At 40.3% G+C, this 26,921-nt stretch overlaps 1 protein-coding gene across 4 annotated transcripts in view; it reads left to right on the plus strand.

Moving 5' to 3' along the window:
• Nucleotides 1-26,921, plus strand: part of MARCHF1 (membrane associated ring-CH-type finger 1) — a gene marked incomplete at its 3' end in the record, with an annotated part of 457,967 nt that overhangs the window by 403,101 nt on the left and 27,945 nt on the right. For all 4 annotated transcript variants that reach the window (XM_082838694.1, XM_082838693.1, XM_082838695.1 and 1 more), the window contains one exon: nt 5,355-5,535. In XM_082838694.1, coding sequence (XP_082694820.1) covers nt 5,355-5,535 — 181 coding nt within the window. The remainder of the gene's footprint in view (nt 1-5,354; nt 5,536-26,921) is intronic.

Consider the following 26,921-nt stretch of genomic DNA (forward strand, 5'->3'; position numbering starts at 1 on the left):
AACTTCACCAGTTTACTGGAGGGGAAAACAAGGATGTGAGTCAGGATTGGATTTGCTTGTGAACCTCAAGCACCAAATAAGTCTATATTTTTTATTTTTTCTGTGACAATGGAAAAAATACAACAGAAGGGATACAAATTCATCCACGAGGGAGATGAATGCATACTGTACACAGGGACAATCTTTGTCCCATTTCCTCCTATTTTCAGCATCTGTTCTTCTGCATCGCTGTGTCTTCTGGTCTCTCAGACCCATCCTTTTCTCATAATACAATGACCATGAGGTGGTTTCACTAGCTTCCCTGCTCAGTTCATCTAGACTTTATGACAACTATCTTCACACCGTCTTCTCTGATGCACCAGAATCCTTCACTCCTCCTCATCCTTCTCCAGTCTGACCTAGTGATCTCGGGACAGAGAGGTTGTGCTACCCTTTGTAGGACCTCTCTGACTGCTCAGCAAACTGAGTCCCAGAACATCCACCATAAATCCATGCTGTCTCATCTCACCGAGGACCTCATGGCTGCTCCACGATTCTGATATACATGCTTGGTTAATTTTCCATCTCATTCTCCCAGTGGCTTTCTTTAATTATTTACAGCCTCTGTGAGACCGTAACCCCGTGCCTTCCTGCCTTCTCTTTAGTTACCTGTTGTCTGTATCAGGGAAGATAGTAAGACCCCCCTAGGCCCAGGGGCTGAACTTTCCCTGCCCCCACCTCCTTTCCATCTTCACCTGACGTTTCTCTTCTGCCTCTTGCTCACGGGAAATGGTGTCTGTTTCCCTCCTGGATACCCTTGCACTTGTCCAAAGATATTCCTCTACCATTTTTTCTTTCCCCACACTCTCCTGACTTCTCAAGAAACTTCATTTAACAATGGGTCATTCTCTTGCCTGATTATTTCTGTAAGTGTCTCCCTCTCTGTGGCACCTTCACTTCTGCTTATGAACACAGTCAGCTTTTACTGTTAAAAAAAAATGAAATGAAAGTGAAAACTAAAATTTTCTCTAGTCCACCATCCTTTCATTGCTGTGCTATACTTCTCAAAAAGAGTGGTTATATCTCCTCCCTTGTTTACTTGAGCACTAATTTCTTGTAACTGCTTACTACCTTTCAACATGGCTTCTGCCCAACATGTGTTCTAATCATTTTTTAGCTTAAGAAAGTGAATTCTAAGAATGGACATCAAAACACAACCATACAAAATCTATGGGATGCAGCAAAAGCAGTTCTTAGAGGGAAGTTCATAGCAATACAGGCCTTCTTCAAAAAACAAGATAAATCTCAAATAACCTAACCTACCACCTAAAATAATTAGAAAAAGAACAAAAAAACCCTAAAGTCAGCAGAAGGTAGGACATAATAAAGATCAGAGAGGAAATAAATAAAATAAAGGTTAAAAAAATAGAAAAATATCAATAAAACCAAACTGGTTCTTTGAAAGGTGAAGAATGGGCGCCAAACTCTGAAGCATGATGACTGGTTTTGAGTAAAGATTAACGTCTAATTTAAACCATTACAAACATAGCAGTGTCCATTAGTACTGTGTTTAAAGCTTATTTAGTTAGAGAGGAGGATGGAAGAAAATGTAGGTAGGGAAATGAGGGGATAGAGAAAGGGGAAAAAATGGCATGGAATATGGGAAAAGAGTTGCAATGCTGTCTGAAGGTTACAGGGATGACTGCCTTGAAGAGTCCCATGTTGTAGATGTGCTAGTAGTCATGGAAACCAAGCAAGGCCCTCGGGGATCCTGACACTCTCTGCAGGCTGTCTCCCATCTCCTCCCAAGTGTTACCACATTGTTCCAGATTCTTAATACCTAGATATTTGTAATCGTTGCCCAAATGGTGTCCCCGCCTTCAGGTTCTCTTCTCTTCCTCTCAAGTCACCCTCCGTGCAGATGCTAGTGTCTGATTTTCTTTGCATGTAGCAAGAACTAAGAAAATGTGAATGAATTAAATAATGAATGAAAATAATTCTAAAGTTACATAATCACTACGGCCCTCACAAAGGTTTTTTTAAGTGATGAATTATTTTTTTAAAAAACTTACGCATAAAAAAAAAATACTGTTCTACCTGAGCCAAGAAGCCTTGGCAAGGGATGGGGTCTGGGGCTGGCAGTGGAGGTCGTTTTCAGATCTATATGACTGAAAACAAAAAGCCAACTTTTCTTAAAACTCAAACATTAAGGGGGAACTTGAAGCTGCAAACACACGCACACACACACATTTTCTAAAATTTAATTTGCTCAATAGCATTTTGTGGTCCACTCTTTACAGAAAACTAGAAATTATATGGAAGTAGATGTTTATTCACGTCATAAATGGTGAAAGCCTAACACATGGTGGTTGGACTGTAGGCAGCCAGTTAAGATACTAAAATGCCAGTAATATCTGTGAATTCAGCTTGTCCTGCCGCTAGGTGACAGACACCAATGTAGACCATCAGTGATTTTTAAAAAATCACTTAATTCCTGAGTCTCGATTTCCCATAAGGTAAAAATGCATCAAAATTATGATTATTTTACAGTGCATTTTTATTTTATTATTGAAATCGTTTTCTCTACACAATTATTCTATTGGAAAAAAGCATGTTTATATTTTTATTTCTATGCTTTCATTTATAATTTAGCAGTTATGGTTTGTGTGAAGTATATCAATTTAAGAATTGTTTAATGCTTCCTGTAATGGCTCTGTCACTTTATTTTCATTTCTAGCAGATATTTGAAGTTGATATTTAACTTTTAAATTCATTTAGAACAATATCAGCATAGTTCGAAAAAGACTCTTTAGGAGCCAACCTGAGTTGGATAATTTAGAAAAAATTCAAAATGCTAAAATCACATAAAAAGAAATCTTGTGAAATGGAAATGAACCAAGCTTTTGATTTTTCCTATGGGAAATAGTCTTAACTTTATGAAAAAGTGATATTGCCAGTGATGCTTCGGGTGACAGTTTCAGGAGAAGTTCTTTAAAAAGAATCTGTAAGATTTAAGAAGTCTTGACTACAAGCAGAGAACTGTTGTGGTCAGTCTGAACTCAGTCATCAGCGCGGTCCCTGTTTACATCTGCTTATGATGAATTACTTCTTCAAGTTAGTAAAAACTCAGAGCCTCAGAATCATCTGGGCAGCTTGGCAACACTTGACCCCCTTTGTGGTGACGAATTATGAGATGGCATTAACTGCAAATTTTTCTTTTTCAAACAAGAAACTTTACCCCCTGTCCCTGCAGACTGCTGTGGACCAGCGGGCTTCAGTGGTGGGTCAGGAAGGACTTTCGTCTTTATTGTGTGCTTCTTTCTCTCTGGAACCTTTACTTCAGCTTTTGTTACTTGCAGAATTTGGGGTGATTTATTTTCTGAACCTTGTTTTCATCATTGTTGATAATAGTCAGACATTGTCTTTAACTCAGGATCACCATGTTTACGACATGAGTTTTCTGTAAAGGGCCAGGTAGTAAAGATGATAGTTTTTGTGGCCACATGGCCTCTGCATCAACTCTTAGGTCTACAGTTATAGTGAAACACAGCTCTAAATAATACGTAAACAAACGTGTGTGGGTGTGGTCCAATAAAACTTTACTGAAACATGCAGCAGGAAGAAACGGGTTACGGTGTGCTGGCCCCTGATCTAAGGGAGTATCTTTGTGTGGGAACAGGTAGAGAAGAGGTTCAAAGGACTTCAGAAATCTCAGCCGCTCGTGATGTATAATGCGTTAGGTTTCAGTGACTCAAAAAAAAAAATTACAATTAAATGATGTGCTATAGAAACCCAGATATGCTTTCACTGGTTGCTTTTATAATAAGTTACAGTTTGTTGAGTGAACAATTCCTTTAGTCAACAAGCATCCACTGACCAACAGTGGCAACAGGTATGCTATAAAGTATACTTAAGCCCTGATCCTAGGACCTACACGTTTGGAGAGAGGACATATCTCAGGCTTTCATATTAAAGAATAGGCTCTGAGATGAGTTTTAGTTTTTCCCCACCACGCCAGCCTTTGACATGGGCTGCAACATCCAACACTGATACCTCCTAACTCTGTCCAGGGAAAGGCAGATACTGATTTTGAACTTTCCTGTGTTCTCATCCTATCACTCCACCCAAAGAGCTTTACTTAAGAAAAAGAGATCCAAGATACTAGTGTACTGTGTCATACTTCTTTATTTTGAGGTTAGGGGAGGGTTGGGTTTCAATTCCTGTATCTCATTGCAGTAACAATCTGACCAACCATCACATTTCCCCTGGGGAGACAGCTGAGCTAGATAAATATATTTTAAAATCCACTCTTTAAAACATGCTTCGGGAGAAGAGGTATGAAAGGAAAGTAGCAGCAATTCAAACATTCTTCCAGCCTACCACTGTGATTCTGCTCCAAAAAATTAATATACAGGTGTTTTGGGAACATTCCATTCATATTTCTAACAGAGTTCAAGCAATATTTCTAATAAAATTTAGTAACAACTTCTAACAGCTGGTTATATAATAAGAATTATTGAAGTTCTAAGGTTTGAATTTGTGACCTGGTGGTATAAAAACTTACCCAGTGAGGAAAACAAATTATTTTTTTTAATTTGAAGAAAAGAATAATGAAGATTTCATAGACTATGAATCTGTGACACTAGAAGTCATAGTAATTCAGTAAACTACTTGAACTAGGAGTTCCTTGGAAGATGTAGTAATTAACATTTTAAAACAGTAGGATTTACTGTACTTGAACTTTCTGTAACCAGTAACTTTTGTGACGATGATTATTGACAGTTTAGGCCTTTTGTTTTGACCAAATATGTGTGCATCTTCCTAGGAAAATCTTCATAATATTTCCTAGTTGAGACTTTCTATATTCACTTTATTCCATAGTAGCATGTTAAAATGTTTCAGAATTCTTCCACATTGGTAAGATACCATACGTAGTAAAGTATACACCCCATAAAACTACCATCAAAGTAAAACATTGAAGTTACCAGGTTCCAGCATTCCTTAGAATACTAAGTCATAACTTTTGTATATGAAAGCAAGCTTGTGCCTATGGATATTGACTTTTAATAGATGAAGGTGGGGACATAGCTCAATAGCTATGCTGTTAAAATTGACTTCCATGTAGGAATGATCGCACATTTTTGATGTATTGGTGTCTAATGCCTTTGAACATGACTTAAGAGTCCAGCAACGACTATGCAAGGGAAAGGAAATTAGTATTGGCCATAGATTCAGCTCTAGCATTAAGCCGAAGTGTGACGTCCATGGGTCTGAAAGTGAGGTTGCAGTTTCTAATACAGCCTGGGATGTGTGGGAGGAGGATGCCGTGTGCTCCCTGAGGGAGAGATCTCACCCGGCTGCTGTGTCCTCCCCAGGATCTGTCACTGCGAAGGGGATGAGGGGAGTCCGCTCATCACGCCCTGCCGCTGCACGGGCACCCTGCGCTTCGTGCACCAGGCCTGCCTCCACCAGTGGATCAAAAGCTCCGACACGCGCTGCTGTGAGCTGTGCAAGTACGACTTCATCATGGAGACCAAGCTCAAGCCCCTCCGCAAGGTAGGGTGTCGCTGGGACTGGTGTGAGAGAGCCCACAATGCAGGCATTTTGTTAATTGAAGTATAGTTGACTTCAGTAAAAATGTACAATGTTGTGTTAGTTTCAGGTGTACAGCAAAGTGATTCAGTTACACACACATATTAAAAACCCATTTCTTTGCCACAATAAGATTTTGCTAACATGCTAGTATCCGCTAAGAATACACATCTTGAGTTGGGCTCAATACGTAAAATGCAGCCAAGTGTTTACAGATAATCCTCCCTACTTCTGTTTTAGGGTCTAGGACCTGTGGTTTTTGTTTCACTCTTCAAAGCCAAAGAAAAGCATTTGCATGTGTGTGTGCGCGTGTTTATGTAAGTGTGTGCATGTGTGCATATGTGTGTGTGTGTGTGTGTGTGTGCAAAATATACCTGTGGGTCAAGGTAATTGAATTGATGAGAACTGTGAGAACATTGCATTGATACTTACTGAAGTCACTTCCTGAGAAGGTTAGATAATAGATCCCATAGATTAAACAATATGAACTCACCTAATTTCTTGAAAGCCAGGCATTAGGTAATGGAAGAGAATGATGTCTTCTACAAGGCGTGGACTCTTTTTTGTGTTTGCCTGTATCTGGGGATTTGGTTTGATAGTTTATGTATTATTTTTATTTTTTCATGTATTATTTTTCCATATTGTGCATCAAGCTGCAAGAGAGAGGTAAGTATTTTTATCTATAAATTTAATCTTCAGATTTCTCATATGTGTTATATTTTTCTAAAGAATGAAGGTAAGAATTGAGTTGAATATAAAGTTAGTATCTAAATCAATGCTGGCCGAGGATAGCTTGTAAAGGATGCAAACAAAGACAATGAACTTTATATACTTCATGCATGATAGCTGGGACCCTGGATTTTAGCATGTTAACTTATCTTTTAGCCTAACTGAAGCCTTACATATACGGATGCCTCAATTTCCAAAGGAGAGTACAGAAACGGCAACTTAAATAATGAATCTGCCTAGAGCTGCTTTTTCATTTAAATTTCATGCAAAGAAAAAATGAATTAAGGTGATGGGTTCCAAGGTGAGCAGAAATGTAAAGCAAACAAGAATATTCCAATAGACGTCTGATTGGTGGCTGGCCATTGCAAATCTTCATGAATTCTGTAAATTACAGAGAGGGAGAACAACAGTCCCTGCTTTTGTGATAGCCTTGATTTTTAAAATCTGCCAGTGGTTTATAGATGTCAAAACTGGTGCATAAAACACCTTTGAGTTATGGATTTTTTTAACATGTGGGGTGACCTGAGTGCCAAAAGGTGACACTCTGATCCTCCAAGTCCCAAAGCAATAGATGCCAGAAATAGAAACGGACCCTACCTCCTTGCCCTTTGCTCTATCTGCTGAAGGATGCTGTGTGCTCTCTGGAGCCGCTACATGACACACTGTGCTCTGTGATTCTGTAAATTTCTCTTCTTACCCCTCAGGGAAGTACCAGTTGTTTCATAACATCTGTACAGTTCTCCATTTTTTTCAACCTACATCTGTATAAAATTTTCATTTCAACTTTTCAAACATAGTACTTCAATATGAGAACAACAATCTAGGATAATAAAATATTCTAATTTTCTCTTCTTCATACTGTGTGCCCCTCCCCCATTTTTGTATCATAAACAGTACGTGATGTTGTATGGACCTTGGAAAGTCTTCTACCTTCAGCTTTTCTAGAATCACCCCTGACATACAGCTTTGATCCTTTCTTAGTATTCCATTCCCAATAAGTTAACAATCCTTTCAAAAGTTCTTTTTTTTCCTCAACCAACCTGTTTACAAACCAGAGAAAGACTACGAATACATCTATCTTTTTAATCTTAAACTCAGCCATAAAAAGGAACAAAATTGTGCCATTTGCAGAGACGTGGATAGACCTAGAGACTGTCATACAGAGTGAAGTAAGTCAAAAAGATAAAAACGAATATCGTATAATATTGCTTATATGTGGAATCTAGAAAAATGGCACAGATGAACTTATTTGCAAAGCAGAAATAGAGACACAGACGTAGAGAACAAACTTAGGGATACCAAAGGGGGAAGGGGGGGTGGGATGAACTGGGAGATTGTGATTGACACATATACACAACTATGTATAAAATAGATAACCAATGAGAACCTACTGTATAGCACAGGGAACTCTACTCAGTCCTCTGTCATGACCTAAATGGGAATGATATCCAAAAAAGTGGATATATGTATACGTATAACCAATTCACTTTGCTGCACAGCAGAAACTAACACAACATTGTAAAGCAACTATACTCCAATAAAAATTTTAAAATATATATATTGCAGCAACCTAGTGGGCACATCCTATCTGTTGATTAATGAAATACCCTAGTTTCTTTTCACAGACTTTTCCTTTGATTGGTCATAAGTACTGATGAAGGGCAGCATGTCAACATCCTTCTTTTTTTTTTTTGCGATACGCGGGCCTCTCACTGTTGTGGCCTCTCCCGTTGCGGAGCACAGGCTCCAGATGCGCAGGCTCAGCGGCCATGGCTCACGGGCCCAGCCGCTCTGCGGCATGTGGGATCTTCCCGGACCGGGGCGCGAACCCGCGTCCCCTGCATCGGCAGGCGGACTCTCAGCCACTGCGCCACCAGGGAAGCCCAACATCCTTCATTTTTAATAGCATATATACCTACAGAGGATGTCAGAATCTAATCCAGAGGCTGCTTGCCAACAGCCCACAGATGTGTTTTACTTGACCCACAGAGCTGAAAATTTGAATCTGTGATGATTTCATGTAAAATCCCACACATCTGTATTTGTTTGAAAACCACTGTATCTGGCTTGACAGGAACCACATATCCGTAAGACAACAACCAGTGTAGCTAGCGGGAGGCTGGCCCCTTTGTAAAGCTCTTTGCCCTCAAGGGCCCTGCATTTCTCAGTCCTCCTTCTTTCTGATCCTGAGAGATCTTTTGAGCATGAGATCTCAGTGATCTCTGAGCATCAGATCTCTCTGTGGCTCTGGTATACAGATCTGAATTTTCAGCTCCTGGTCTAACATGGTCTAACACAGTCCTAGACATAAGAAATATACATGCTATTCCTACCTCTATGATTTATGGGCTTTAAAAACCTAAAAAAAAGGATTCCACACTTTCACTTTCTCCCTTAAAATTATGGGGCCCTGTGGTAATACGTCAATGGCAGTATCTGAAATGACTTTTCAGATTTTGAAGTGATGTGAACTGTACAGACATGAGGCATATTTAAACGGTTCTGGATGGTTTATTTTCATGGCACTGAGATTCATCAACAGTTTTCTTTTGGTAGTTTTCAAGTGGTCATTAAGAATGACAGGTATAGCATTTAATTAGAATATATTCAAAGTACATCTAATTAATTGCTCTCAACTCAGTAATTCTATTACAGTTTATAACATTCTAAAGACCAACCACATGAGACAATTAATTTAGCTAATGATTCTGAATTTCTATCATTAGCCAGTGGAGGCAGGAGATTCTGTGGAGATGAAATGGTTTCTTGAAGTAGAAAGGTACAAATCTTCATAGTCTGACAAACCTTGGGGCTTAATAGCCTCTAAAGATACCAGTGAAAGCTTACTTCATTAATTGCTACTATTACTACACTAAAATCTAAGTTAGTGAATTCATCAAGGTATCCTAATGTTTCCAGAAGAAAATCTTTAAAGCCTAAATAAAAGCAAGGCCTTGTTTGAGAAAAAGCAGTTTTCATCACCTTTAAGTCAGTGGCTCAGCTACTTTTATAACACTCAGTAGACGTCTCATTAATCTACTGAGTTACCAAGAATCAGAAATAATTCTCAGGGCCCAGAAAAGTCAAAAATACAGAAAGCGCAGCAACGACTAAGTGCTGTCTGCAACTGCATGCAGTCTCAGGACGAGGAAACTAATCTGTTCTGAAGCTGAAGAACTGCATGGGGCTCAGATCTGAATCTCACTCCTGAATGGCAGAAGCCAGCTGCTGGACAGAAAGCTAAGCTTAATGAGGACAGAGAATACTCCTGACACTGTGTGTCCTTCCCTAAAAGAGTTCTCTATATGGTTTTCCATTCACAAACTATTTGACAAATAGATAATACAAAATATGCAAATCCATGCATCAGTTCCTTGTCTCATTTCTGCAAATAAAATGAGGCAGTGAATCAATTCAATTACGTTTGCTTTAGTAGCAGTTAGGTCAAACCATATGCACTTGTTATTTTTATAGATCAAAAACAGTTGAAGATTGGTAAGTTCATAAATGTAAGTTCTGTAGAACTTATTATGCTAAATAAAAAGGAATAATCATTTCCATATTTCTAAATTTATTTTATTGGAGGATAGTTGATATACAATGTTGCGTTAATTTTTGCTGTTCAGCAAAGTAATTCAGCTATACATATATATACATTTTGATTCATATTCTTTTCCATTATGGTTTATCACAGGATATTGAATATAGTTCCCTGTGCAATACAGCATTTTTATATTTCTACATTTCCACCATAGTGACTTACAATGCTTTAGTTGAAATACCTATTTTCAGAAAATAAAGAACTGAATTTAACAACTACTGTGTTATTTATTTCCTTTCCTTAACTTGAGGTAGCATCCATCTTTCAGAATAGCCAAGAGCCAATGCAAGTTAGCAAAGCAGGTGAACCACCCCAAGGGTGTTACTGATTCTCTGCTGAGCTGGAGCTCTTGCAGTTCGTAGCCTTAACGTTGGACCAGGCAGGGTGCAGTCAGATTCCTAGTCAGCAGCTTCTAGCACCCTATTGAATAATCATACATAATAATACAGAAAGGAAATTCAAAATGCATCCTTTACTTAGCATTATGGGTGATTTGCAATTTCACTAATGAAACCACCACAGACTGAATTTTCTGCTCTGTGCCAGGCATTTGGAATGTATTTCTCAATTAATTTCATCTCATTACAGCTCCATTGTGTGTAGGCACGTGAAGCCCATTTTACAGATGAGCAAATGAGCCACTTGCTGTCTCATACCCCGAGATTCCTGATTCCATAGCATGTGATCGCTGCATGGCATCTCACTGCCATAAGCACTGGGAACCTTGCCCTTTAAGCATCAAAACTTCAATTTTCACTTAAACTATCTAGTGGAAATCTTTCAAATTAAAACTTTCTAAAATAAAATTGTTGCTAAAACCTTCTTTTTAAATTTTTTTTTTATTGAAGTATAGTTGATTTACAATGTGTTAGTTTCAGGTGCACAGCAAAGTGATTCAGTTTTGTATATATATAAAACTTTTTCAGATTCTTTTCCCTTTTAGGTTATAACAAAATATTGAGCATAATTCCCTGTGCTATCCAGTAGGTCCTTGTTGATTATCTATTTTATATACAGTAGTGTGCATCTGTTAATCCCAGACTCCTAAGCTGTCCCTCCCCCTTTCCTCTTTGGTAACCATAGTTTGTAAAACCTTCTTTTTTAAACGTGCTTGTTTCACCCAATATATTTTCCTAATACTCAGTTACATCACTGTATAAACATCAGTTATTTTGCAGGCTGAAAACATCAGCAGCCTCGGCCGTTTATCTTCACTCCCATTTGCCAGCCTACTGTGCTTTGAAAGCCCTTCTATCTGCTTTTTGTGGTTTCTCTTTCTTCCTGCTCTCAGAGCATGTGCTTCACTCCTCTGCTCCTCCAGTAGCCCTTATTCAACATACTACATAGCTACTGCCTTTTCGCTTTAAACAACAAAAACAACAAAATCAAAATTATAGACTTGGGTCTATAAAGGGCTGAAGTCAGTTCTAGATGAACTTCTGCGTGATTCTCTTTGATCATTGGCAAGGGTTTTAGCAGGCGTGTCATGCTGACACCGGTCTAGTGTTCTTGGAGTTCTCCATAGCATCCTTCTTAATTCTCAGTTTGACTCAAATTACTTGGGATTACATGATAAGAAAGCCCTCCGCAAATGAGCTTTTGATGTCTCCAGGCTGTTCGCTTATAGTCAGAGCCCAGTTCTTGGGAGCAGGTTTGCTGTTTCATTTCTTCACAGACGTGTAAGCCTGGAAGCAATGAAAATCTCTGCCCTAGTACAGGGCCAGACAAAGCTTCCTTTATACTGCTTGCAGAACATCCGTACTCGGAATTTGCAGTGCATGCTCATTCAACCATCTTCTTGCCGAGTTTCAGTTTCATTATTATATGAGCCCTCAGTGATTTAGAATACTCTTAGGAAGTGATTCTGTTTTCAAACTCACAGTCTCCAAATGATCCAGGAAGTTTTCCACACAGATTTCTCACTGTCCAGTGGTGGCGTTGTCTCCAGCCTAGCACTTCTCTTACCTTCCAGGGGCTTTATTCTGTGAGAAGGAGGGGCCGGCAGGCTCCTAACTGCTTGCTGTGGGAAGGGAGAGAGTGAGGAAACCAGCAGATAACAAAAAGAAGATCATTAAAAGAGAAGGAGTTCAGTTCAATGGGAGCATTATCTTCTGTACTAAAACATTTTTCTTGGTTTTTGTTGCTGTTATTTGTTTTATTGCCTTACCCTCATGCTCTCGATTGAACTACAGTTGATACTTCGATTAAAATAATATTCCAGGGTGAGTAGGTAACAGTCCCAGCATGTCTGTGTCAGATAATCATGAGATGGAAAATACAAGCATCTCGCATATTTTTCTAATAGGTACCTGGGAATTATCACATGGCCTCATCCTTTTGTCTTTTGAGGAAACACTCGTAGGTCAATTAGTCTGTAAAATTTCAAAAACAGAAAAACAACTATGTAGTCAACTGGGCTCAATAATATAGAATAACTGATTCAAAATAGAAATATTCTTCTCTGGGGAGCAGATCTTCTTCTTTTGTGAAGCTTGCATCCATAAATAGGCCTCCCCCTAGGCAGAGTGGACCCCAGAGCCGCAGCCAGCTGTGTTCTGAATGGTTGTCCTGAAAAGGTGCCAATGGGCCCAGTTCACTCATTCACTCAACTCCCGGTAGGATCTACCACGTCTCAGTGGTGCTCAGTAGAGAACCAGATAGAAAACCCCTGCTCTCAGAGGGCCTAGAGTCCCCTGCAAGAAGGATGGGAAAGGCTGAATAACTTACAATAAGGTGTAATAAATTTGAAAAGCATGGTAGTTGGTGGGTAGTGGTGTGGGAATCAAGAATTTTCTGTGGGAATGGGAACGGTCATTCAGAGAGAGCAAGCCACCGTATATTTGGTCTTTATTGTGAGACCATCATATCAAGAGGGTGTTTTTTTGCAGTAACTATAGACACATAGCAAAGTGTCTCTTCTCTTTTGTTCTCATGCTTCCCATAACCTGGGGTAATCAAGAAGGTATTAGCTACCAGTTGGACATCTGGGAAAACAGCAGGATTTGCCAGGTCTCCCAAAGGAGACATAAGTAAACTTAAGTTTACTTAAGTAAACATAAGTAAACTATTCCTGAATGATCATTGTTGGCTGGAACATTTCTCTTCAGGACTTCCTTATTAGAAGTCCCAATTGTATACTAATTTAGTTCAGTTTCTCTCTTTGAACATTATAACTTAACCGGGTTGGTTAGAACGTTACCTGGTGTTAGTATTCTAGATATGAAAAGAAACACTTAACTTACATTATATTCTTTACTGGAGTCTTTAACTGGACACAGTGCCCCGCTTGGGAGAATCTATTTTCCTTTTGCCAAGGATAAGGGACACACAGAATGGAACTTCTTTTATATACTGTGTATTTTGATACTTGAAATGTAAACTGTGGTTAAAATGATGGAATCAGTGTTGCAGTGATCCATATGGACAGCTTAAAAGCATCAAATTAGAATGTGCAAAAGCAGGTGCACATCTGTGCGCGCGCGCGCGCGCACACACACACACACACACACACACACACACAGTTACAAATAAAGCTTTCCCCAAAGCATCATCTTATGACTGAGGATTTTTTATGGGAAAGAGGTATGTATATATTTTGTTAACATCTTTATTGGAGTATAATTGCTTTACATTGTTGTGTTAGTTTGTGTTGTTTAACAAAGTGAATCAGCTATACATGTATCCCCATATCTCCTCCCTCTTGCATCTCCCTCCCACCCTCCCAATCTCACCCCTCTAGGTGGTCACAAAGCACCGAGCTGATCTCCCTGTGCTCTGCAGCTGCTTCCCACTAGCTATCTATTTTACATTTGGTAGTGTGTATATGTCCATGCCACTCTCTCATTTCGTCCCAGCTTACCCTTCTCCCTCCCTGTGTCCTCAAGTCCATTCTTTACGTCTGCGTCTGTCTTTATTCCTGTCCTGCCCTTAGGTTCATCAGAACCTTTTTTTTTTTTAGATTCCATATATATGTGTTAGCATATGGTATTTATTTTTCTCAGAAAGAGGTAAATTTATCTTTCACTTTCATTTTTCTTAAGATGGTGGAATGATTATCAAATTACTTTCATATTTAAATTTTCCTCCAACTAAATATTTTTCTCTCTTGGCTGGGATTTTTTTCTTAATTCATTGCTCAAATCTTGGCATAAAACATAAGAAAAAATTTTCCCTAATTTTTTGGTTTAATATTTTGAAACATAAGGCACTGGGAATCAACATGGCCTTTTGAAAAACTATTTAAACCAAGTCAAATTCCTTTTCTATTGGATTGACAAGTAAGAGAGAAATGAGGGAGACTTTGATATGATCTATCTGGGAGGATGGTGTCGAGCCCCACCTAGTCCATCAACATGCGTGTGTGATGCTATGAACATTATCATGAGGTCAGTGGCTGGAAGATTTCACTCTAAAAGAGGACCAATCCTTCACAAGCCAGCTTCCTTCCAATTTTCTACTCTTCTCTCCCTGGTACCATCAAGTGGCTCCTGATTCTTGCTTCCCACATAGATACACCACAGCCTCATCATACCAGTGCTGTCACCCTGCATATGAACGCTTTGCCCCAAATTAGGCTGATTTACCCCAGCCAGATATGGCAGGACCTGCCCCTGTGAAATGTATGGCGTTGAACATTATAAAAAGTGGGGAGAGTGGGTCAGGAGGCAGAGAGGTTGGGCAATCCATACCCCATTCTCTTTCCCGTTCTCTCTGAGAGGCAAGCTATTCTCCCCTAAGGGAGGTCCCTCCACACGGAGACCTGAAGCAAAGGGGAGAGGGAAGACCTGGAAGACAACAGCGCTTCCATCATAGAGCTCTTCCTCCAGGGGACCTCACACTCCATTCCCAAAACACAGAGACCCCTGCAGTCAGGAATGAGTCATACGTTTAAATCCTCTTTTAACTGAAATATACAGAGAGGAGTTACAGTAAATTTAAAAAGACAAATAATCCATTCAAATAGTAAAGGAAAGAGCTACACGTCAGAAGATCAGATTTTTTGAAATATGTGATTCTTCTTTTTAAGATTTACTTACCACTTATCTATTTTATTTATTTTTGACTGCGTTGGGTCTTAGTTGTGGCTCATGGGGCTCTTCGTTGTGGTGTGCGGGCTTCTCTGTAGTTGTGGAGCGCGGGTTTTCTCTTCTCTAGTTGCGGCGTGCAGGCTCCAGGGCGTGTGGGCTCTGTAGTTTGTGGCATGTGGGCTCTAATTCAGGTGCGGGAGCTCAGTAGTTGTTGCACATGGGGCTTAGTTGCCCCGCGGCATGCGGGATCTTTTAGTTCCTTGACCAGGGATCGAACCGGTATCCCCTGCATCGTAAGGTGATTTCTTTACCACTGGACCACCAGGGAAGTCCCAGAAGATCAGATTTTAATTCTGGTTCTGAAGCTTAATCCCTCTGACCTTTGCCTCAGTTTCTTCATCTGTAAAACGAAGAGTCTGGACAAGATTATCTTTTAAGTTTTTTCCAACATAAAATTCTGTGATTTCACAAAAAAGCAAAGTGAGGAATCTGAAAGAGAGAGAGGAAGGAAGGAAGGGAGGGAGGGAGGGAGGGAAGGGGGAAGGGAGGGAGGAAGGGACCTCGCATTAAATGAATTTTAAATGTTCAGAAGAAAAACTTCACACCCACAGTAGCTCAGGTTCTATAGGACAGGATGCTGAGTAACAGAGTCCAAGTTCAAGTCCTGAAGAAGTAACGTGTATGCTTTCTCAATCTTGTTACCCTTTAGAGCAGATCATGGTGGGAAAAACAAGACACACTCTCTCCACATTCTAAAAAGAAAGCCAGTGAAAAGCATGACTAAAGGAAGACAGGGAAGAAGAAAGGGAGAGGGAAGAGGAGAAAGAAAGAAGCAGAGAGAGGAAAGGGGAGTGTATAGGGCGGCTGAGTACCCGAGGTGTCCTGGGAGGTGACTGGAAGCTAGAGGGTCCAGGCCACACTCTTTTTTCTTACAAGTTGTAAACAGGTCGTTAAGAACTAAAAAAAAGTCAAGCAAATTCAAATGGTTCTTGACAGCAAGCTTCCGCTACATGGAAGACTCCTGGCCCTAAGAAAAGAGGCAGGCTGGGCTGAAAGTCATCTTCTCTTTGCACAACCAAGAAAACCAGTGTAGGCTAAAGGGTTAGTTGAATCTAAGAAAGATTCTGTTTTCTTGAAGGCTAGTGTTTCTGTAAACGTAGAGCCAGCTTATTGCAAAAGTTGATATTTTGATGAAGTATTTCTACCAATAAGCAAAGCTAACAAATTTTTGAGCTAGATCTTTTCTGCCTCCAGGAAATGACTTATCTCCCAAGAGACTGATAATCTCCTACTAGACTCTCTGCATAAATAAGACCACGCCATAGATAAGGGCCAACTGTGTCTGAAGGACCACACTGAGAGGGTTCCAGGAATGCCCAGTCCTGATTCACTACTCCCACTTTCATTCAGTCAGTCAACAAACATTTACTGAGCATCTACTATGTGCCAGTCACTGTCCCTGGTAGTAAGATTATAGTGATAAACAAGTAAGAGTCCTCTGATCTCATTCACACCCCTAATTCACATTCTTGTGAAGTAGGGGTGAAGGCTGAGAGTTTGAAAATGAGTTAGTAAAAATATTTTGAAGTAGACTTAAAAACTATATGAGAGATATTTTTAGTAACTTTGGGCAGGGTTAATAAAATTCCAGCTATTACATTATAATCAAAAGGAAGTTTATGGGACTTCTTTGAATCCTCAATTTCACAACTACCTCTCTGTTCCATTAGAACAATTTAATAAAGAAAATTAAATGAAAAGGTTGTTGAGTGAGTGAGGAACCAAAGCTGGGAAGATACACAAAGACAATCGTGCCCAAGTTGGCTGAGGAAAATTACCCCATGTCTGTGGAAAGCTTCTCAGTCCCACAGAGAATTCACTTTCTATTGGGAGCCAGGCAGGTAAGATAAATGAGTGAAGCAGCCTGTTTTTAGGAGGATAAATGGCAAATAAGGCAATACCGGTCATGTGCTAAGGAGTAGAAGAGACTGTGGCACTCTGAAATAGACATACCTACTCTAAACAGAGAAATCAACAGTAGTTGATTGTTGCCAATTCAACTGCTTTTCCAGATGAAGCCACAATTCTAGATTTAGCTTAATCTCTTCTGATTTTTAAAAAACAACCGTAACTAATCAAACTCAAGATTTATTCGGGCAAAGCAAAACAGATCTGAAGGCTAGATTCAGCCCCCAGACCAAGAGTCTATGACCTCTGCAGGGTAGAAGTGCCTATCTATCTTTGCAGATATCTCCCCAATGGAGTAGAGCATGATGCAGTGAAAAGAACCTGGGCTGAGTGTGCAGGACAGCGAAAGTCAAACCCCCAGTGTAGCCACCCTGTGGCTGTAGGTGCATCCTGTGACCTGAGATGGGATCTATCAAATTGAAGGAGGAAGGAGGAAGGGTGGCAATAATATTGATATCTACTTTGCCAACTTTTCAGTTTGTATTGAGGAATAAAATGATGTAAGTACAAGTCCTTTGTCAGCAGTAAAGTCCCACAAAGTGGCGGTGTTATTATCTTCCCCAGTTTCCCATCACCCAATCGATGCTCTAGCAAATTCACTTTTCCATTCTTACTAAATCAGCATTTAGCATTGAATTCACTGGAAGGCCATTAAGAGAGTAGCATGCACATCTTCAAAGAACTATTTCTAAAGCGTTGGATGATTATAGGGGTACATGCATTGAGTAATTTGTTCAGTGATTCGGGGTGTTTAGTCATCCACATAAGAGTTATGTTGGTTTAAGTTTGCAACTTAGTTTATCTATAAAGAATTTGCTGAGCAAATTAATAATGTAAGCAAGGTGAAGGCAGGAAAATCATTAACATACTGAAAACTCTTAAGGAGTTCATAAAAATGTTCAAGAAAATAATTAGCCTTGCCTGGCATATTTGACCAAAATTTATTTCGTGTTTACTTTCTGAAGGGTGACCGCTAAGTGTACTGGGCAGTCATTTGCATATGAGCACCTGACGTAGTTCTTAATCCTTTTTATTGATGCATTGAAATATTTCTTTTAAAAACTTCTGATACAGAGTAACCCAATAGCCTGGTTATTTTTATTTTTTTCTACCTGACTGTGTAATGATTAGGGCTTGAGCTCTGGAGTCAGCCTGCCAGTGTTTGCACCTTGAAAGCAGTCATTGTAGCTTTAGAGCTTTGGGCAAGTTACTCAATTTCTCCATGCCTGTATTTCCTCATGTGTAAAATGGAGATAATAAAAGTGTGTACCACCCAATACGGTTGTTAGGCAGTCTGAATGAGATAATACATGAAAAGCACTCAGCACTGCATCTGGAACATGATGAGAATAAATATTAACTATTAGTGTATGTAAATTTTAAGTGACTTTAATTTCAACTTCTCAGCCTTGTTTATGGTCCTAGAATATTTAAGTAAGAAGTATCTTTTGAAATTGTAACTGGTTTCCAAAGCTGTTTAAAGCAGTAGAACTCCCCTCCTTTTTTAATGTAATTCTATTTAGAATTCAAAAATATAAAAGAGGTAAGAGGACACAGGGTAGACGGAGACACTACAGCGTGACTCGGGCGTGGCCCCCTGACTGACAGTGGCATTTCCCAGGGATCAGCAAAGCCATGGCACCCTCGCTGAAGCCACACAGCCTAGCCTGGAACAGCTGAGAGTGTAGGAAGGTGAGATCTAAAAGATCGTAGACACAGATTGGGTGCTTGACTTCAACCCCTCGCTTTGATGAGCTAGTACCAATGATTTGGTTCAAGAACCGGGGTGCCAAGTAGAAGAAACAGCAGTGCAAAAACTCAGCAACAGGCTTTGCCAGGAGCATCAAACCATACGATTTCAGTGAAGGGGAGACCCCGTACCCACCACTGCTGCAGACATTTGTCCTGGGTGTCCCGATGCTTCTGCAGCTGAGCCTCTGGCACTGAGCCACCCTGAGCAGAGGTGCCTCCTCTTTGGCATTCACAGTGGAATTCTTAGCATTATGATGCCCGAGAAACATGTCTGGAGTCTCAGGTCTTTCTTGGGCACAGTTCCCTGAGACATTCGTAGACCAATTTGTACAACTGCCTTACCTGGGGGAGATGATCCCAACAGCCTAGATAAGTATCTCTTCCTCTGGGTGCCCTGGCAGGGGAAGGCTGGCCGGCACTGGTCTCCTTCTGCCTTAGCCACACCGTTCTTGAGGAAGGTCTGTGTCCAAGCCCTGATGTCACCAAGCATTCCAGATACCTTTAATGGGTGGACTTGGGTTGAAAGAGACCAAGCTCAGGGATTAATCTGTTTCTGTAAGAAAAATAACCGCCCACCTTTCCTCACAGCCTACATCTTCTGTCCTCCCTTTGGGCATCTCCTCGTTCAAATTTCTGAATCACAGAGAGTTGTCAGGTGACTTTGAGGAAAGAGCAGAAAGTAACCTCCCAACTTACCCCTTGAGTTTAGCTCAAAGAACAGTCCGACCAAAGTCTTGACAACTGAAGAATTCCCGCCCCTCACAGGCCAGCATTTATCAACATTTTGATGTTTGTGGAAATTGGAGGATGTAAGGGCCTGTAACTTACGTAACACCAGTGTTATTTAAACACGTCCAGCGGGGAGGGAAAGACTGACGTTTCCAGCATTTCTCAGGAAGCTGACATAGCATTACTATCAGAACTTGACAAAGAAATCTTAACTGGTTAAACTGTATATTTATGTTTTAGGCACGCATCAATTAAAAAAAGTAAACACTTTTCCCTTAGATGTCAAGTAGCTAATAAAAAGCATTCAATGAAAGACTTGAAAAAGAAAGTTGAACAAATATTCCAGAAACTAAAATAAAAGGATAAAAGGAGTAAAACAATTCTTTAAGGCATAGAATAGACAAAAAGGCAGAGAAAATTATCAAAGAAAGAATGCAAGAGTGCTTCTGAAAAATGAAGAGCGTGATTATCCAGCACAAATGAAGAAATACTTAGAAAAGTGTTTGCTACTGTGAAACTCCGAAGACCAAGAATAAATAAAAATGAAGAGTAAATTCAGGAAGCTTTCAGAAGGTTCTGATGAATTCCACTGTAATCAGAATTATGGTGATAATTATTACCATAATTTGGTGATAAAGAGGTGGCTTAGTACGTACTGGCATATTCTAAAGGAATATTCAACCACAATTTTAATACTTAGCAAATATACCAACAAAATATAAGAGTAGGGTAAAGACTTTCAGACAATGCAAGGATTCTAAAAATTTATATCCCATGGCCTCTTAGGAAACTTTTCAAGGGAATCCTTAAGCAAAATAAGGGACTTGACACGGGAAAAAGTTAAGATTGGAAAAGCACAGGAAGCAACACAGCAGAGGAGCAAAGACGCTCTCAGAACAAGGTCTGGGCACCCAGCATTTCTAAACTATTAGAAAGGGACTGCCCCCGGGGAGGGTGCAGAGGAGGCAAAGAAATACGTGCAGCAAGACAGTGACGTGTTCAGAATGGGGAATAGGATAGAAGCCTCAGGGTCAGAGGTCAGTGGAAAAATCAGTTTGGTAGGATATCTGACTTGCTTCAGAAGTAAGATTAAGGGGCTTTGGATAGATGCATTGAAGGATATAGAAAAAAATTAAAGTAGATACATTTTAATCAAATAATTAAAAGGGAATTATCTGTAAAATGCAACAGAAATTTATTAAGAAAGTGAATTATTTCTCTAGAGCAGCAATTCTCAAACATTTTGGTCTCAAGACGCTTTTACAAACTATGGAAGACACCAGAGAGCTTTGGTTCATGTGGGTTATATCTACCAATATTTACCAGGTTAGGAACGGAGACTGAGAAACGCTCAAATATGCACTTATTAAATTATTTTAAAATAATAAGAAACATTTCATGTTAAGATAAGTACTATATTTTTATGAAAAATTATATTTCCAAAACAAAAAGTATTCAATGAGAAGAGCTGCACTGTTTCTCACTTCGCTAATCTCTCTAATGCCTAATCTCTTTAATGTCTGGTCTAATGGAAGACAGCTGAAATCTCGTGTCTGCTTCCGTATTCAGTCTGCTGAATGTGCCCTACTTCATGTAGCTTCTGGAAAATCCCACCATACAGAAATCTTTGAGAATTATTATTAAATCGTTTTGACCACACTGATCTCTTGAAAGGATTCCCAGATGACACTTTGAAAAACACTGCTCTCAAGTAACACTTGATTTCTTTAATGAATACCATTTTATATAATTATAATTTCTTATATTGATGTAATCAAACTAGCCCTACACTTATCCTGGGAGGATGAATATGAGTGGGCGGGGCTGTGGCTGAGCAGTAAATCCTCAACAACAACAATAAGAGGTCAACAGGTGATGTGTAATATCAATGAGTTGTCATAACAGTAGAAGCATATTACGGAAAATGAGGGAAGTAAATATCAGAGGCAACACCTACTATAGCACCTCACAGCAGTCAGAACGGCCATCGTTAAAATAGCTACAAACAACGAATGCTGGAGAGGGTGTGGAGAAAAGGGAACCCTCCTGCACTGTTGGTGGGAATGTAAATTGATCCAGCCACTATGGAGAACAGTATGGAGGTTCCTTAAAAACTAAAAATAGAACTGCGACCCAGAGATCCCACTACTGGGCATATACCCTGAGAAAACTATCATTCAAAAAGATACATGGACCCCTATGTTCCTAGCAGCATTGTTCATAATAGCCAAGACATGGGAACAACCTAAGTGTCCATCAACAGAAGAATGGATGAGGAAAAAAAAAATATATATATATATATATATACACACACACGCACACACATATATATGTGTATATATATTATATATATATATAAAATGGAATATTATTCAGCCAAAAAAACAATGAAATAATGCAACATGGATGGACCTAGAGATTATCATACTAAGTGAAGTCAGAGAAAGACAAATATCATATGATATCACTTATATGTGGAATCTAACATATGACACAAATGAACTTATCTACGAAACAGAAACAGACTCAGCGACATAGAGAACAGACTTGTGGTTGCCAAGGGGGAGGGGGGGCAGGGGAGGGATGGATTGGGAGTGTGGGATCAGCAGATGCAAACTGGTATATATAGAATGGATAAACAACAAGGTCCTATTGTATAGCACAGGGAACTAATCCAAATATCCTGTGATAAACCATAATGGAAAAGAATATGAAAAGAATGAATATGTATAACCGAATCACTTCGCTGTACAGCAGAAATTAACACAACACTGTAAATCAACTATACATCAATAAAATAAATTTTTAAAAATATGAATTTGAAGAAAAGAAGAAGCAGCACCTACCACATTTAAGTGGTTGCCTCTAGATAAGGGTAAAGAAGGGTGCAATAGGGCAGAGCAGGAGATGGTCATATGATGAAATTCTAGATGGTCTTTAAAATGAACTTGCCTATAGATTTATGGAAATAAATCTCAAGAAGTATATCAAGTTTTGATTGTTCAGTGAGCTTTGGTGGAGCATGAGATTCTGCATAACTAATCAGCTCCCAGGTAATGCCAATGTAGGACCATGCTTTCTGTAGCATGGGGTCACGTAAGCAGAATTTATTCCTAACTTGGAACTTAAGACATCCTGATGCCATCAGAGAGAAAGCCTCACTTAGGCACTAGATTGTCGCTCACAACTCCAAAAGTAGTCTCCAAACTTTCTTCAGGGAACAGTGTCTAGTTAAAAGTTAAAAGAAAATTTGTGGGGAAACCAGTGAAACCCTAACAAGTCTGGAGTTGAGTTAATATTAATGTACTAGTGCTGTTTTCTTCCTCTGACAAATGTATGACAGCAACGTAAGGTGCTCACATTAGGGGAAATTGGGTGAGGGGTACATACAGCCTTTATTATCTTTGAAACTTTTCTATAAATCTGAACTTATTCCAAAATTAAAATGTTAAGAGTGAAAAGAGTGAATAACAAGGGGTACAAGCTGAAATACTCTGCTTAGACTAGTGAGGAAAGTTACAGAAGGGGGACTCCGAGGCCTTCCTGTTCTCTGTCCCCTTTGACTTCTGGTAGCCCCTGGGACTCTGAAATCCCTGGCCTCTAAAGAAAAGAGATTGGAAATCTTTTTACTTGTTTAGGGGCAGAAAGACACAGACCCAAAGATTATTGCACATCTTACACATGTGTGTAAAGTGAGGACCAGAAGACAAGATTCCCTTCTGTGTCATATTCGTTGCCTTTCACCAGTTGTAGGTTTTATTTAGTTATGCCTACTTTCTGCTCTGAAATAGAGGGGTTTTCTTCAATGTGACCACAAAGGTAGACTCATGTATTTCACCCAAAGAGTCCCCATGTGAGACTGACCCATGTGTGGTCACACTGAGTGGATCAAAGGACAGGTGGGCCGTTTATTGATACCTTGAGGAAAGAGGTCATTGGAGAAAGATGAGTCCTGTCTTCGTGGGTGAAATTCCTGTTTCCCGTGGTCCTAGAAGAGTGTTTGCATAGGGGATACATTGGTTGGCTTGTCGACTGATTGGGTTAAAGGACTTAGCTAAGAGCACAAATTATGGCTTAACGTTTGTTTGCGTTCCCTATATTCTTATCTTGATTGAGAAATCCTAGCGTTTAAGATTGAATCAGAAGCTGTCCAGGACTCCTTCTCTGGCCTACTTCCCTAATGACATGCCTATTTTTCTGCCTGGTATCTGGCCAGTGAGTCATTGTTGATGCTGCCCATTCACCTGTCACTTCTAAAGATACACCTAAAGAGCAGTGTCCCTGGCATCCTTTGGCACCCTCTAGGCTGTTCATAGGCTTGAAGGGATATGGGTTTTGCCTCCAAGATACATAAAAAGCCTCGTGAATAACACTGGACTTTACTGTAGGGGATGGGTCCACCTGTTAGGGCTTCCTGTTCTGTTTTGTTCTTTTTTTTCCCTCGGTACGCGGGCCTCTCACCGCTGTGGCCTCTCCCGTTGCAGAGCACAGGCTCCGGACGCGCGGGCTCAGCGGCCATGGCTCACGGGCCCAACCGTTCCGCGGCACGTGGGATCCTCCCAGACCCGGGCACGAACCCGCGTCCCCTGCATCGGCAGGCGGACTCCCAACCACTGCGCCACCTGGGAAGCCCCTTTCCTTTTTTTCCAGGTCTATCCACCTGGAAAAAATGAAGTCTATTTTGCAGGAGAAAGAAAACAAACGCCCCTTGGAACGAAAACTTGTCTTCGTTCTTGGCTTTCATGCTCAGTGGCTCACTCTGCTGGTTTACCTCGGCCCTGCAGGTGTGGGAGCTGCCAGCGCCTGCCTGTTTGTACTCTCTAAACTCGCAGGAGTCTGGACTAGTTCTTCTCCACTTTGTTACTACAGAGGCAGTCCCTCTGCTCCTAGTATGTGTCGCTCTGGTCCCCATTCCCCTCCATGAGCCTACAGCCAGGAAACACAGAAGGGAAGGGCAGCCCAGATGCTCAGGGCGCATCGCAGATGATAGCAGGTGAATCGTAGCCTTGGACTACGTTGAAAGCGAAACTCACACTGCAGTTTAACCAAAGAAAAGCATAGTTCTGTCTACCTTTTTTAAAAAAGGATTTAAGAAAGGAAAACCCAAGCTCCTCCTTCAAAATTGCTTGATGGAGATTTTAGAAGCAGAATATCAAAACTGTGTACTTAGAACAGGGCCAGAAAGGGTTGCTTGCTGGAGGGTGGGAAGAAACAAGCTTGTTTTCAGTAACGGGCTTTGTCTTTGAGGCTTGATGCTCTGCAGATAAATCTCTCCTCAGCCCTACCAGGATAATTGGACTAGAGGGCATGCATGTTAACAGGTTCGGTTTTCGCTTCCACTAATAACCAGCTTTGTGTGGTAATCCTAATTACGCTCGTTATTTATGAATATGCAGTATGGACATGGGATATTCCCCACAGAGAAGCTTTGTGGGAGACTGCTGGGGAAATGAACAGAATCGGGGCGAGACACCTTTTCTTAGCAGAATTGACTTTCAGAGGACATGCAGGGATCCCTGGAGCCCTGTTGGGGGTGCAGGGGTGTGAAGGAGAGTGGGGAAGACCCTTTAATAGAACCCTTGTACTTTCTATTTTCGTCCCCCTGTCCTATCTTGCCCACCTAGATTTTTCATCTATTTTCTAACAAGCTTCATGATAAAAAGTGAGAACTGGGCTTCCCTGGTGGCGCAGTGGTTGAGAGTCCGCCTGCCGATGCGGGGGACACGGGTTCGTGCCCCGGTCCAGGAAGATCCCACATGCCACGGAGCGGCTGGGCCCGTGAGCCATGGCCGCTGGGCCTGCGCGTCCGGAGCCTGTGCTCCGCAGCGGGAGAGGCCACAACAGTGAAAGGCCCGTGTACCGCAAAAAAAAAAAAGTGAGAACTAATATTTCATAGGTCAGGTAACACTGCCTTGCAGTGGGATTCGTTTTCTTTTAACCTAACTTGCGAGATAGTTTGCAATCTTGATATAACAGAAGCTCCTGCATTGCCATGGATTTCTTGATGCAACTAACCCATGTTGTCAAGGCAACCCACTTAACTGCTTTCTGCCCTCTAGAAAACCATTTCCAGTGTTGCAAACCCTAAATCTCAATCATCTCTTATAATATACAGGGTCAATACATCCCCTGCATGCACAAAGCTATTACTTTTTTATAAGATATCGTGTCATTACAGTGAAAGAATTTGACTTGAGGGATAATGTGTATATTAAAGCGTTAACGTTAATCCCATAGCATTTGTGTCCTATCAGTGCAGTTCCAGATGTGAGGTTGTTTACTAAAGGCAGTTACATTTTTGGAGCTGTGGTAACAATGTCGGCATATTTCAACTAATTTCTATGTAAATTGATTGCAGTCAACAGCTTTTTCATGGTTTGTGAAATTAAATCACATAAAAGACAAAGTATTTTCTGGGGTTAATATACACCCACCTGTTGTATATTTCCCCCCTTTTTAAGAGTCAAGACCCAGTTTTGAGAGTTCTTTCCATGTAATTGAGCTAACTCCACGATTCCCTGGGAAGCTATGACAGCATCACGCTTGAATTCAGACACTGACATCAAGGGGGAAGGTGTCTCCCCAGAGATCTGAGCTCCCGAAAGGTTGGTTTAAAAGAAAATCTCAAGAGAAGAATAGTAGGGGTCATTTTACTATTTTTGCTAGCTCGCTATTGACAAGAAAACTGGGTTAGGTTAAGATTATTCTTACTGAGGTTTAAAGATTCGAAGACTTTTAAAATTTATTTTATTGAAATATAGTTGATTTACAGTGTTGTGTTAGTTTCAGGTGTGCAGCAAAGTGATGAAGTTATTCATATATATACATTCTCTTTCATGTCCTTTTCCATTATGATTTATCACAGAATATTGAATATAGTTCCCTGTGCTCTACAGAAGGACCTTGTTGTTTATAATTTGCATCTGCTAATCCCAAACTCCCAATCCATCCCTCCCCCACCTCTCATCCCCCTTGGCAACCACAAATCTGTTCTCTATGTCTATGAATCTGTTTCTGTTTCATAGATGAGTTCATTTATGTCATATTTTCGATTCCACTTATAAATGATATCATATGGTATTTGTCTTTTTCTTTCTGACTTACTTCACTTAGTATGATAATCTCTAGGTCCATCCATGTTGCTGCAGATGGCATTATTTCATTCTTTTTCATGGCTGAGTAGGAGAATATGCAATGGAATATGTGCATATGTACCACATTTGAAGACTTTATTTTTAACCTAGTCTTGGCAATACAACTCACAGGCTACATTTAATTATGTAAATAATTGGAAGTAATTCTTAGTCACTCATGCAATACTGCTGGCATGGGTTTCCAGTTAGTTTTTCAAAAAGTCATATGATTTCCCACTCCTTACATTTTTGCTCAAAAGTTGATCCCGTCAAAGGGAGCCGTCTTTCATTTCACAGTTCCCAAAGCTTTGAGACACAAATATGGCTGCAACGAAGTTCCCGCATGGGTCTTACTGGCTCAGAGCATTTTCATGGTGCACGTTTATTAGATAAAACACACCTCAGCACCTT

Source organism: Leucopleurus acutus (genome assembly GCF_964270905.1).
Source record: "Leucopleurus acutus genome assembly, chromosome: 4".
In the NCBI taxonomy this organism is placed as follows: domain Eukaryota; kingdom Metazoa; phylum Chordata; class Mammalia; order Artiodactyla; family Delphinidae; genus Leucopleurus; species Leucopleurus acutus.